Below are 13,871 nucleotides of genomic sequence, written 5' to 3' on the forward strand. Positions count from 1 at the left end.
AGAAATAACATTCCCTCTTGTATCTTTTTCTTTTAAATTATATTTTCTTAACATAACAAGCAAGCCACTAGGTCACATCTACAAAGGGCAGGCAGTGGCTGAGCCAAGAAAATTCCTGTCTTGTCAATCAAACATCCACCTGTAGGCAGCTTAGCAAATAAAACGCAAGCAGTACTCACGTATTCATACTAACAGTCTATCCATCCAGCTACTTATTTTTCAATTTTTTTAACCTCCATGTGGCAAGTGTATGGTCTCCACACAACATAGACTTTCCCATGTTTCTGTTTGTGGAAGAAATTCATGTGTACCATTATGGGGCACAGCTAGGATGTAAAATAAAGTTTTCAGCAAAGAGGAAAATTACTGGATACACCAAGGACTGAATTCCCTGAGAGGGACTTAGGTGTTGTGAGAGATCACTAAATAACGTGTTTACTGTGTGACTCAAAAGTATGGAAAGTCTGCTTGTGCGCTAACATTCAACATTTATAAATGTTGTTTTTACCTTCTCAGAATTTACCATCAATTATATACTTTTTAAACTTTTAATCTTTTCTGTAACTGATTCAACATATAGAACAGAAAAAAATAGCTGTATTAAAATTATGTACCATATGTTAAGCTTTTTAAATTGGATACTATATTGTTTCCACCCTCATGATAAGTTTGCCGGAATTAAGCAAAGGATGTGCAAATCCGAATAAATATTTGTGTTGCATTTCTTTGCCTCAGGCTCTTTTCTCTTCTTTTTCTATATTCGTGGTGGTGAAAAGCTTTCTTTCTTTATGTCTCTCCTTTTCTTCTTTCTACTCCACCTCATTTGTCTGCCTAAAGATTTTCTCTTTGAGGGCCCCACCTCCTTCTAATAAGGAGTTAGGTTGTGTGTGTGTTTGGAGGAAATATGTGGGGTGGAAAATGGTGTTGCGGTTAAGCAATAGTCGGGATAACCCGTACATCCAAGGTGACCAAAAATAGATAACTTTTAGTGTGCTTAAAGAAACTATAGCTATGCTGATGTTTGTGTGTGCCTCCCTAAAGAAGTGAGAAGAGGACAAGTGTCTGCCTTGGGGGTCATTGGGGTCAAGACGGACAAGCTTAGATGAAGGATAATCTTTGGAGGTCCCCCTTACAGCGGGGGGTGAGGCCCTAGTGAACACGACCATTCAGACCCTCTTACGCATACTGTGCACCCTTTTATCGCTCTCTTCCTCTTCTGTATCTTCCCCGTCATCCTCTTTTTCCCCTCACGTTTTTGTTGTTTTTTTTCTCCCTCTAAATCCTACCCCTTTTCTCTCTTTTTTTTTTTTTTACACCAACATAGTTGCAGCCGGATTTCAAAGGGAACTTCTACCGTAGTAAAAGAATGACTGTTGAGCCGGCAGATCCCTCAGACAGGCTAACTGGGATTGTGGAATTCCTACCTCCCACTCCGTTTTTTGCCCCTTTGGAGGCCTCTGCCATAGCTTTCAGCGCCCCCTCCCCCCTCAATTCCTATCTCTGGCCAAGGTAGTATTTGCAAATTGAGCCTGACAAAAATGGTTGGGTCTGTGGGTGAATAGAGGCAACTTTTCAGAAGGTTTGTGGAATAGCAACAGTAATGGTCAGTGTTGTGCAAAATCTCTTTTGAAGATGTGCATTGTAAATAACACAAATGTATTTGAATGAGTGGAAGCTAATTCACTGTTTGAAAAACATTTTCGTATATAGGCTACAGTATCATCATATACTGTAAAGGATTTGGGATTTTTGAAACGTTATAACTAGTGCTTTCAAACTTACCGCGTTATCGGGCGGTAATTAAATTTTGTAATTGATCGCGTCAAAATATTTGACGCATTTGACGCATGCGCAGAATGACCGCCCATGCATAATCCCACTCAGAAGCACAGTGAACAGCAGAGCGGATGTGTGTCACCCGCGGGAGTGTAAAGAAGCATTTCGAAAGAAGAGGGCATCTTTAAATCTCTAAATTGGTTTGCCTCAGCGACTGAGGATGAGTAGAGAAGAGGGCTGTCTTGTTTTGTGTTCATAAAGTCAGTTTAAACGAGGAACACACGACGTGCTGATACCACCTACAGCATAGCACAGCATAACCCGTTATACAGTATGAGCCAATCAAATTTGTGTGCACTTCAGGGGTCACTCGGAAAACATGAACTCTAGGAATATTTCAAGCGTTACATATAAACGTGTATATAAGACACACACACACACACACGCACACACACTTTGTTTGCACACGTTTGAAATTGTTTGTTGTTGTAATAAAACATACATTACATATGAACAGTATGTTTCCGTCTAGTGTCTTTTATCTTTCCATTCCAACAACAATTTACAGAAAAATATGGCATATTTTGGAGATAGTTCGAATTGCGATGAATTATGAGCAATTATTCTTTAAACTGTGATTGACTAGATTAATTTTTTATTATTTATTTCATTATATAATCGTTTGACAGCCCGAGTTATAACATAAAAGTTGAGAAACAGCTGTTTTATACTTTATACTGTGGTTGAACGCTTTAAAAAAAAAAAAAAAAATCTGGAAACATCTCAAGTAGGTTCACCTGTCTTTTCAGTTACACACAAGTTGCCAAACTTTTTTTTTCCATTTCTGAGGTATATTTCAAAGTACTACTGTACATATAATCAATTTGCAAAGTATATCAGAGCAATCACAACATTATTATTATTACAGGTTATTCTAACTACATTTCAGCCAGGTTATTTTAACTACATTTAACTCATTTGCATTGAAGTCATATCATATTACAGGTTATAAATTTACTGTGTAAATAATACGCCTCCATGAGCTGTCACCTTATCGTGGTGGAGGGGTTTCATGTTCCAATGATACTAGGAGCTAAGTTGCTTTATGCCCCTGGCAGGGTCACCCATGGCAAACGGGTCCGAGGTGAGGGTCCAGACAAAGCATGGCTCAAAAGATCCCCTTTATAGTGAGTACAATTTATGGACCTGGTTTTCCCTTGCCCGGACGCGGGTCACCAGGGCACCCCTCTGGAGCCAGGCCTGGAGGTGGGGCTCGTTGGCGAGTGCCTGGTGGTCGGGCCTGCACCCATGGGAGAATACTTCGAAGACCTCCTCAATTCCACCGACGTGCCTTCCATTGAGGAAGCAGAGCCTGGAGACTCCGAGGTGGGCTCTCCTATCACTGAGGTAGTCAAAAAGCTCCTCGGTGGCAAACCTCTGGGGTTGGATGAGATCCGCCCGGAGTTCCTCAAGGCTCTGGATGTTGTGGGGTTCTCATGGTTGACACTCCTCTACAACATTGCGTGAACATCGGGGACAGTGCCTCTGGATTGCCAGACCGGGGTGGTGGTCCCCCTTGTGTTCCAATTACAGAGGAATCACACTCCTCAGCCTCCCTGGTAAGGTCTATTCATGGGTGCTGGAGAGGAGGGTCCGTCGGGAGGTCGAATCGCGGATTCAGGAATAGCATTGTGGTTTTCGTCCCGACCGTGGAACAGCTCTACACCCTCAGCAGGGTCCTCTAGGGTGCATGGGAGTTCGCCTGACCAGTCTGCATGTGTTTTGTGGACTTGGAGTAGGCGTTCGCTCGTGTCTCTAGCGCAGTTGTGGGGTGCTTCGGGAGTACTGAATACCGAGCCCCCTCAAACGGGCTGTTTGATCCCTGATCGGATTTGTTTCCAGTGAGGGTTTTTACTCGGGGCTGCCCTTTGTCACCGATTCTGTTCATAACTCTTATGGACAGAATTTCTTGGCGCAGCCGAGGTGTTGAGTGGGTCCGGTTTGACGGCCTCAGTATTGCATCTCTGCTATTTGCAGATGATGTGGTACTGTTGGCTTCTTCGAGGCGCGATCTTCAACTCTGCGCAGGGTGTCCTGGCTCTCCCTTAGAGATAGGGTGAGAGGTTCAGTCATCCGGGAGGGACTCTGAGTTGAGCCGCTCTTCCTCCATGCTGAGAGGACCAGCTGAGGTATCTCAGGCATCTGATTAGGATGCCACTCGGACGCCTCCCTGTTTGGGTGTTCCGGGCATGTCCCACCGGCAGGAGGCCCTTAAAACGACCCAGGACATGCTGGAGAGACAATGTCTCCCGGCTGGCCTGGGAACGCCTTGGGATGCCTCTGGAAGAGCTGGAAAACGTGGCTGGGGAGAGGGAAGTCCGGACTTCCCTGCTGAAGCTGATGTCTCTGTGACCCTACCTCGGATAAGTGGCTGATGATGGATGGATGGTTGGATGTGTAAATAATTTCTGGAAGAGTCATTTACATTGTGCTTGATAGTCACCTATATGATGGGTTGTTACATACAGTATAGGACACACTTCTATTCATATTTTGCTGTATGTGGTGTGTGCCAAAAAAAAAAAACGTAGGAAGGATTATTAGGGGAAATTCCTTCTCACCTGATGGTCCTCTGTGTTTTTCAGTCCCACGAGCACAGCAGTTTGTTATATGTTTTATACAAACTTTCATGTGCTGGACAGATGTTTTGCCTGTCTGTTTTGTACCAGTGAGGAGAGCCAGAGAATGAACCTGAAGGGTAGGTAGTTAAAGGGAGGGGGCATGAGGGGCAGGAAAAAAGTAAGAGAAGGGGGCAGTTGGGGAGGCAAGGCAGGGAAGAAAGGTTTCTCAAACTCCACAGAACCTCTGTATGTGTGCGAGTGTGTGTGTGTGTGTGTGTGAGAGAGAGCGAGAGAGAGAGAGAGAGAGAGAGAGAGAGAGAGAGAGAGAGAGAGAGAGAGAGAGAGAGAGATTGTGGAGGGAGTGGTAACAAAGGAAAGATCAAACACCATTATAGCACACACATGCAAGCACAGTCTGCTCCACAAATTCACTTGCATACAGTTACAGCATGCATATTTTAAATTAACTAAAGTACAACAACAAATCTCCATTAGTGAGAATTGTTTAGTGGATTCATATGTAAAAAATGTGGGAATGTTAGAAATGCCGAACAATCCGACAGACAAAATCTTGTTAGTTCCGGTGTAACTGACCTAATCATGTTGTAAAGGAACAATGCATTCCACTGAAATTAGAAATACAAATACAAATACACTGTGATCTAATAATCAAAGAAAGTGCCATAAGATGTAATTAAACTGCATGAAGCTAAAGTACAAGTGATAGAATAAATTTATGGATGGTGATGCGTGATTGTATTGGTGACGTACGTGGGACATAGATAATAAAAACTTTATTGCCTGTTCCCTCTTCCCTCAGGCATCAAGGGGATACACGGGACTGCGATAGAGAGAGTGGAGGATTTCCCTTGTAAAACAAAATTATGAGGCAAAGGTAGGAACGGCCTGCTCCACCACACTTTCCTCACAGGTGATGTAAGGGCAGACTGGGGGGAGGGAGAGAGAGAGGGGGAGGAAGAGCGCACATGCGAGAGAGAGAGAGAGAGAGAGAGAGAGAGAGAGAGAGAGAGAGAGAGAGAGAGAGAGAGAGAGAGAGAGAGAGAGAGAGATCTAAATTGACTGCATGGACCGTGGAGGGAAGTAGCCCTCTGTCAAGTGCTTACAGACTTACACCACAGCCGAGAGGAGAACACACATGGAACAGGATAGGTCTTTATTGGAATAATACTTGTATCCCCATTGATGATCGTTGAGATCTGCTCTGACACCTTGCATCATCTTGCATTTGGAAAACACTTTGATTATTCAGATTCACCTTGCAGCCACATTTTGGACCTTGGACACACTACATCTCAATGGTCAGGTAAAACGTGAAGTTTTGTGGCTAAATTAAAATTATCCATTTGGAAACCTCGTGGTTTACTGACACCTGAAATTAATTAAGGAATCTTTCTGGAAACGAATGAAGGATTATGAGAAGTGTTTCCCCTGGACAGTAACCATGGATAGAAATGGGGCAAAGTGATGCTTTAAACTGAGGTTTTTAGTAGAATTAGTAGTAATAATTATTATTTGTTTTATTTTGTAAATTTGTAAGTGACTTATCCAGACTACCACAATAGATCATAACCTTCATGACTGAAGTAAATTAGAATTAGTTTTCCCAACAAACGATATTTACCTTGCTATACTTTTTGGAAATGGAGTAATTATAAATGTAACGTCAAAGATTTGTGTATCACCTTTATTTTTACACAAATATTCCATAAATTCCAAAAGTATGTTGTCGATCAACCTCCTCGTTATCGTCCTCGTTCTTACTACCAACGCGTGGCTGTTGAGCTCCAATCCGCTGAGCCGGTACAAACGTGCCTTGGCCCGGCGTGCAGACAACGAGCTCTCCCGCCTAACCGGTGAACCTTGCGGTGTCTCTGGCTCCCGGACATCCCTGCGGCAGCCGCGATCCTTCTCTCCAGCTAAACACCGCCATTCAGTGGCCAGTCCGAGGACGAAGCGTCGAGCGCTCCATACTGCCACAAGCGCTCCTGTTGGTTGCGAAGGAGCGTGCAGGTTTGACACCCAGGAAGAGAAGGGAACTCGGGCTGCTGCACAGCTGGGAAAGGAGCAAACGTCTGATACTTTGCATGGGTATTTTTACGAGGATGGAGACTCACAGCCAAGGACTTTATCACCAAAAGATGACAGGCGAAGCCGACCAACGCGCGGCTCTAGGTTTGAACGCAGCGCCCACGAGGGAAACTCGAGCTCCAACGGAAGCACAGATTCAACTCGGCTCCAGAGTCTTCAGAAAGTCCAACAAGATGACGCCAGTAGAGATTCCAATAGTAGTCCGGAGGACGGGAACGAGGACTTCACCGGAGATGTTGATCCTTCCGCAGGCCGATCTGTCGGTAGCTGGTCTCCGTGGGGGAAACCCGTGCCAAAGGTGCCCCCCTCTTGGATGACGAGCTTGTACTTCAGTGGGCGCCAGGAACAGCTGAGACTGAAGCTGTCTGCAGGGGTAGAGCTGCCCAGGGAGAAGTTCAGTTTGGAGCTGTGGGTGAATCCAGAAGGTGGGCAGAGCAACCCTGCAGTCATTGCAGGTGGGTCACATACATTAGAACATTTTGCTTACTTTGTTTCGTCATACGACACAGAATATAATTTGACGTGTCGTTACAGATTGTGACCCAATTAAACTAATTGTTTCTCTGCTTTCCTTCAATATGTTTGTTGTGTTTTTAGCTAATGTTTTAATGTCACATACATATTTCGTCCCAGTGCCGTTGCCGTACTTAGCGACCTCCTGCGCATGCGCCGCAGATCGTGCAGGAACCGCAAATAATCCAACCCAAATCCCGCTTGATTATCGGCATGTGTACCCTGTTTTAGTCTGCTTCCAGCACATTTTCGAAACCTACCATAAACAAATATTTTGAGCTCAAACCAAAACTAACGTTCCTGTGGTAACCAATGACACATCGACCACAGAAATTCAATGGAAATATACAAGGAAAACATGGCACATGATGTGGTTTGCTGAAAGGCTGTGAAGAGATTAAAAAAAAGTTCTTGGAAAAGCAACAACCTATTGCGGTCACAGCAGGTGGCTTAAGGATGATCGTGTGTGTTCATCTGGGTATAAATATTTGTGTTTTCAAATTTAGATCCCTTTTCCACTTTAAAGTGACCAATAGGCCACACACTAAATGTGATTTACAGAAGTACCAAATACTGGAAACAACACATTGTGCAACATAGTGAGCTCATGTTTTTACATGCTACTGCAAACCAATCGGTTTAGCTAAACTGTTGTGAAAATTGTTTGAACTACAATTCATCGCCAAGAAGCTGTTCCATCTTAATGCTTGATGATCACATCATTATGTTTTAATTCACATCTATCACCCACATCACAAGGTTGCTGATGGTGTAGCGGTACACTTGCCTGAGTTGTGTGCGGGCAGTTTGGAATCGGATTCCACTCATATGCAGTGACTGTGTCTGTGTGTGCCCTGCGACTGTCTGGCGACCAGTTCAGGGTGTAGTCTGCCTTTCGTCCATAGTCAACTGGGATAGGCTCCAACACCTCCCCGCAATTCTGTACAGGATAGGCGGTGTGGATGATGAAAGATGGGGGTCTTGGGGTCCAAAATCTTTATTTTATTTTATTTTTTTAACACTTCAGAGGTGGACTTGCTGGTGTATTTCGTGTCTTTGTCAAGCTGCATAACACAAGAGTGCTTGAGCTTAATTGATGGCTGAACATTCTCCTACAAGGTTTTCTGGTAGACAGAAGTAGAACTAGTCATCCAGGACCTGTAGATAAGCACAGCATTCAATCACACTAACATCACCATTGTGACTGCATGCATGATGTTGTTTTTATCAAACGCTGTGCTGTTTTTTTTTGTTTTTGTCAGTTTTCTTTTTACACTTGATGTAACAGGCAGAATACAAGAATACATTATGTTTCCTGGCAAATGTGAGACAAGCTTTTGTGTTCTTTTATGTTATCAGTGGTTTCTCTCTTGGAACACTCCAAAAGCTGCCTTTTTTGCCCAATGTCTTTCTCAGTGTTGAGTCAGGAACACGGACCTAAACTTAGGCCAATGAGGCCTGCTGTTTTTTGGGTGTCATTCTGGGTTCTTTTGTGACCTTCTGGATAAGTCGTCATTGCACTCTTGGAGTAATTTTCGTGAGCTGACCATTCCTGGGAAGGTTCACCGTTCCCCCCTTTACCCAGTAATTTCCATTTGTAAATACTGTACAGGAAGTCCTCGAATTACGACGTACGCGACCTACAACGTTAAGGCTTTACGATGCACGTGCCTCTTCCGCCATTTTGTCTCCAACACCAGAGTGACTAGGTTTACATGCAGTCAATATTTGGTTTAAGGTCAAAATGTCAATTTCTGAAATATTCTGAATAACTTGTTTGAATGAAAGTGACAGAGTTGCATTTGAATAACCCACTGTGAATGCGTCGTGACTCCAAGGATGTCATTTCCGCTTGTTACTTTCAACTGTCAATAAAACACTTGATATTCATGTCGCTCACCACAGGAATGAAGTAATGTACTCCTCGCTCCAAAAGTGTGCCTTTGTGCTGCGTCTCTGAGCTTGTATACCTCTGCTTGTGTATTTGCGCTGGGTTGCGTGCCCAAAAACGCACTTCCGCATACAAGCACTTCCTGTACTACAAGACCATGGATTCTGTTGACTTGTGGTTGAGCATGCGCAGAGTGTCTCGATTGCGTCTGTTTGCACGCCGGCAGTATTTTTGCCTTATTCGCCCTCCTCTCCTTCTTCTCTAGCCACCTTTCAGCAGTAATGGTAATTACAGCATCTTATGTTTTTATTTTAATCTATTTTCATTTTTTTATACAGTGGCACATCTACTTATGAAATTAATTGGTTCTGAAAGAAATTTCTTAAGTAGAAAATTTTGTAAGTAGAGACCTGTTTTCCATGTAAATGCCCTAATCCGTTCCAAGCACCCCAAAATTCAGACATAAATGTTTTATAAAGCATAAAAATGCATCAAAACATGTAACAAATACATATGAGTTGTGCATAATGTGAAAAACAAAGAATAAAGAAAAGAATGAAAATTATAGTCGTTTACCTTTTAATTGCTGTCCTCATCGCTTTTTGCCCTCTTTGGTTCATGTTCTGTCTCAGAAGTTGTTTTTGCCTGGCGTTTTGTAAAGAACTGATTTAATAACGTGGCGACTGTCGATACATTACGGTCATATTCTTTGGCGAGATCAACCAACCATCCCTTCTTCATACTTTTCTATTATCTCTTGCTTTTTTTGTATGGACAAAAAAAAAAAAAAAGATTTCTCCTTTTTTTTCTTTTCCTTGTTTCTAATTCACGTAAAACTATCGGAACACCTCATGACCGAGGGGCGAATGACGAGGACGCTGCATAGACATATCTATCACATATATCTATCTACACACATCGACACATACGGTAGAGGTCCCTCTTGGCCAACGGGATGCCAGGAAGATGCTAGGTAATAGCCAATGGCAGAGCAGCTATGAGTATGTTGCGTTCAGGAAACTCCGGAGCTGCGACTACCAGCCCATACTGCGAGTAGCAGCCCATACTTTTACCTTTCGTATCCTGAAATTTCTTTCGTGACAAGAGGCAATATTTTCCTGTTGAGGCGTTGCGTAACTTGAAAATTTCGTATGAAGAGACGTTCGTAAGTAGAGGTACCACTGTACTAAGCATTTTGATGTAAATTACATACAATCCAACATACACGGAAATTCGGGTTACATCGCCAAACTTGTTCATAAATGGAGGACTTCCTGTAATGACTCTGAGTGACTGTGGTTTCCAAAGCCTTGGAAATGGATCCATAACCTTTTCCTTTTGAATTTCTTTGTATTGTGGCCTAATGTGTTTCTTTTTTTAGAGCTTCTTGCCTCCTTCACATTGTCTGACACATATGTTTTACCTGATTTCGTTGTTAAACCAATATAGTGGTAATCAGGCATGGTGTGGCCAGGGTAATTGAACACGGAATCTCTAGTTAATTGCAAAACCTGTAGTTGATTGCAGTTCACTCATTTAACCAGGGTGATGCAATAACTTTTCCACTCATGGCCAGATAGGTTTGGATTTTATCCCCTTAAAGAAGTCAACCCCCAAATTGTTTTTTCAAAAATATTTTCAATGCAGCCTCACTAGTCTAAACTTGATATTCTGATTAATATTGTGTTTGTGTAATACGAATTAAGCAATTACGGCTCAGCTTCAGAAAACAGGTGAGCTGTGATTAGTTGGTACCTGAGCCCTGAGCAACTGTGATGTCATTTTCAGTCAACAGCAAGTGGCAAAAGGGCCCCCGTCCCCCCCGCCCCCTCGAGATGGACAAAACTGGGAGGATTTTACTCATATTCTATAAACGCAATACTAATCAGAATGCCGCGTTTGGACTGGTGGGGCTGCATCAGACATTTTATTGTAATTAAAATATTTGGGTTGAAACTGCATTTTATATTTACTTGGGTTTTCCATTCAAGATTAAAATTGGTCTGATGATCCAAAACATGTAAGTATGATAAATATGCAAAAATAAAGAAAGAAATAAAAATCAGAGTAGGCATATACATTTTCACAAGGTTAGATGTGTGCCAAAATTTCAGCAGCTTTAGGATTTTGGCAGGGATGGGAAAATTAACTGGCAGGTAAACGTGCTCCCTGAGTAGAAGCGCCTGTGAGTAGAAGCGCCTGTGGCTAAAGCCAAACTGTGGCAGGGTTTTTACTTTCTGGACCTGGATTTCCCATCTCTAGATTTCTGTGTTGTTTTTTTAATCCTGCAGAATTCCAATGGGTGAAAACAACCTTTTTTTTTTCTTCTAATGATGAATGCTGCTGTCAGCTGCTCATTTGAAAGAGTAACACGTGCATCAGACAAATTAAGGGGAATAAAAGCACTGGTGCGCACTGCCTTAGCAGACCTGATAGTGAGGCAGACCTCAAACTGTTATGTCTACTCAAATTTACGTTGATCAAAGATCTAACACCATTACCCAACTTTTTCTCCTTCATTGCCTCTATTTGTGGCCAGAAGGAATCTGCGAATACTCAATGAAAAAAAAAAACCTCTAAGAAACGAAGTCTGTTTTGTGCTGTTATGTTATGTTCATGTTTGTAATGTAGAACATAATACAGCTTGCACTGCAATATGTATTGTCACTTTTAATCAGATGTTATAAGTGGGCACTTTAGAGTGAAAGTATATGAAAGATAATGTTATTAATGTCTTTCAGTTTGGATTTTGTTTTCTCGTTATCTGTTCCTCTTTCATCAACTTTCTACTATATGCATAATACCAGCTGATACTTAAAAAGAACTAGGTTCTGCCTAAGTTTGTTGCGTTTTTGAGTCAGAAATTTGGGAGTAAAAAGCGTTGCCAAGTCAACCCAACTGAACCAACCCAGCCGTCTTTGGGCAGTAGGCGGGGTACACCCTGAACTAGTTGCCAGCCAATCACAGGGCACATATAGATAAACAACCATTCACACTCCTAATCATACCTAGGCACAATTTACCAGAGATGGGCATTCCGTCCTAGTACGGTCCAGCCGTCCGTCCCGGATGGACACCCATTTTGTGGATGGTCGGACGAGGATGAGAACTCTTTTAAAAAGGACAGAAGCAAGAACGGAACTAGGTTTTCGTCCGTCCCTCTAATCATCCCTAACCGGGTCAAGTAACTAAATTTAACAATGACAAACTTCAAATTGTGTCTCGACTATGTATGGTGTTTGTATTGATTTTTGTGAATATTTATGTGAATTGAATGTCTCCTATTATTCCTAAATGACAGATATGATCACATTTTGAGCTGCAGTAAGTACTGGTTTACCACTGCCAACTCAGAATGACAACATGTGTTTACTACAGCAGTCAGGATGAAAACAATACGTTTTATTTGATATATGGTGATTTATCCCACATGCGTCACTCTAGAATACAGGTATGTAATTTGTGGAGGGTCCTTAACACAGACGGTAAGAGAGATACGTCCCGTGCTGATATTGCAAATACGTTTGTAGTGACAACAAATTCAGCCACAATCTTTTGACACTTTGCGGTCTATGCATGCTGATTTGTCGAATGAGGATTTCATCACTTTCTCCTTCTTTGCAGCCATCAAAGGACATGTTCGTCTTTTCTTTTCAAGACGGTATAAATACTTGATAATGTAAAATGACACATTGTGAAAGCAACGTTGACGGTGATACCGATCATGATATATATGGGCCACCCCTACGTGTTGTGTTGGGTTCTTTTAAAAAGAGGGACTGCCTGCTAAGCGTGCACAACACTGGAGTGCTCTTTTTCATGTACGTTCCCTCACTGCAGTATTGTCCTCAAAAGCATAGTCTGCCCTCTAGTGGACGCCCATTTCACTAACAAGGAAAAAAAAACACTGGAAGTGGAAGAAATTTGATCTCCTCCTAAAATAACATTTCCTTTGCAATAATTACATTTATTGGAAATTATGCAATAAAAAGTGAAAACGTGCAACATAACATAATAGTATCGTGTTATTATGCAATCTTAAATATTCTCGTGATGTCCCCTGGCTTGCCCCGGTCCGCATCATCATCATCATCACCATCATCATCATCACCATCATCATCATCACGACGGTGGTTGCTGGCAGCTAAAAGCTAAAAGCTATCTTAGTTAAAGTGATCACCCATTTAATTAGCTCATTTTCTTAAGCACATTTATGTATTGTCTTTTTTTCACAGTTAAACTACTCACACACCCCCACAGACAGTTGTGGAGAGAAGGGGTTCCCTGACCTTTAGATATCCCACAGTTTGACATCTGTGCAACAGATGTAGTTGTGTGTCTGTCTGTTGCAAGAGCAGATGGAAACATCCAGGCCTTACTTTGGCAGTCTGAAATGTCTCTGTTCTCATTACTTCTCGACTCTGTCCCCGTGGTTCTGTCTATTCTCTCTGGCCTTTCTGTCATGGTACTCTATGTGGCTGAATGATTGGAAATACTTGGAAAATGTTTAATTTCATTACATTTCTTTAACGTCTGCAGCACACAGACCAACGTGGCCGAACCTGACTGAATTGGTGTGCAGTGTGCGGAATTACGCAGCAAGTTTTCATGAGTAACAAACTATCAGGCACTAGTTTTGCTTCAAATGGAAATTTGAATCACAGGAGAACACCGTCGCAGTGACACGCATGGTCAATCAAAAAGGCCATGTCATCTTACATAAGCTTTGAAATATTACGATAACAGATATGAAACAAGAGCCGTCATGTCCGTCCTTACTAATACAATGTAGTCTTATGGTATCATGTTTTACAATAATGATTAACTATAATTATAATTTCATGTTTACCTGTGGCAAAAAATTCGAGCATAAAGGGTTTCTGTCACTGAAATAAACACATGCAGTCAATGAATGAGATAATCATCGCCAACCGCCTCTCAAATGCGCACACTCCTTTATA

At 42.2% G+C, this 13,871-nt stretch overlaps 1 protein-coding gene across 1 annotated transcript in view; it reads left to right on the forward strand.

The window, feature by feature from the left end:
• Positions 1 to 6,123: 6,123 nt before the first annotated feature.
• The window catches only part of pappa2 (pappalysin 2), a 105,767-nt gene continuing 98,019 nt past the window's right edge, over positions 6,124 to 13,871 (forward strand). The window contains exon 1 of the mRNA XM_086043446.1: positions 6,124 to 6,961. Within this exon, the coding sequence (XP_085899572.1) occupies positions 6,139 to 6,961 (823 nt within the window). The 5' untranslated portion in view covers positions 6,124 to 6,138. The remainder of the gene's footprint in view (positions 6,962 to 13,871) is intronic.

Source organism: Filicampus tigris, chromosome 10, assembly GCF_054856515.1.
Source record: "Filicampus tigris isolate MCC_2025a chromosome 10, RoL_Ftig_1.0, whole genome shotgun sequence".
Classification (NCBI taxonomy): domain Eukaryota; kingdom Metazoa; phylum Chordata; class Actinopteri; order Syngnathiformes; family Syngnathidae; genus Filicampus; species Filicampus tigris.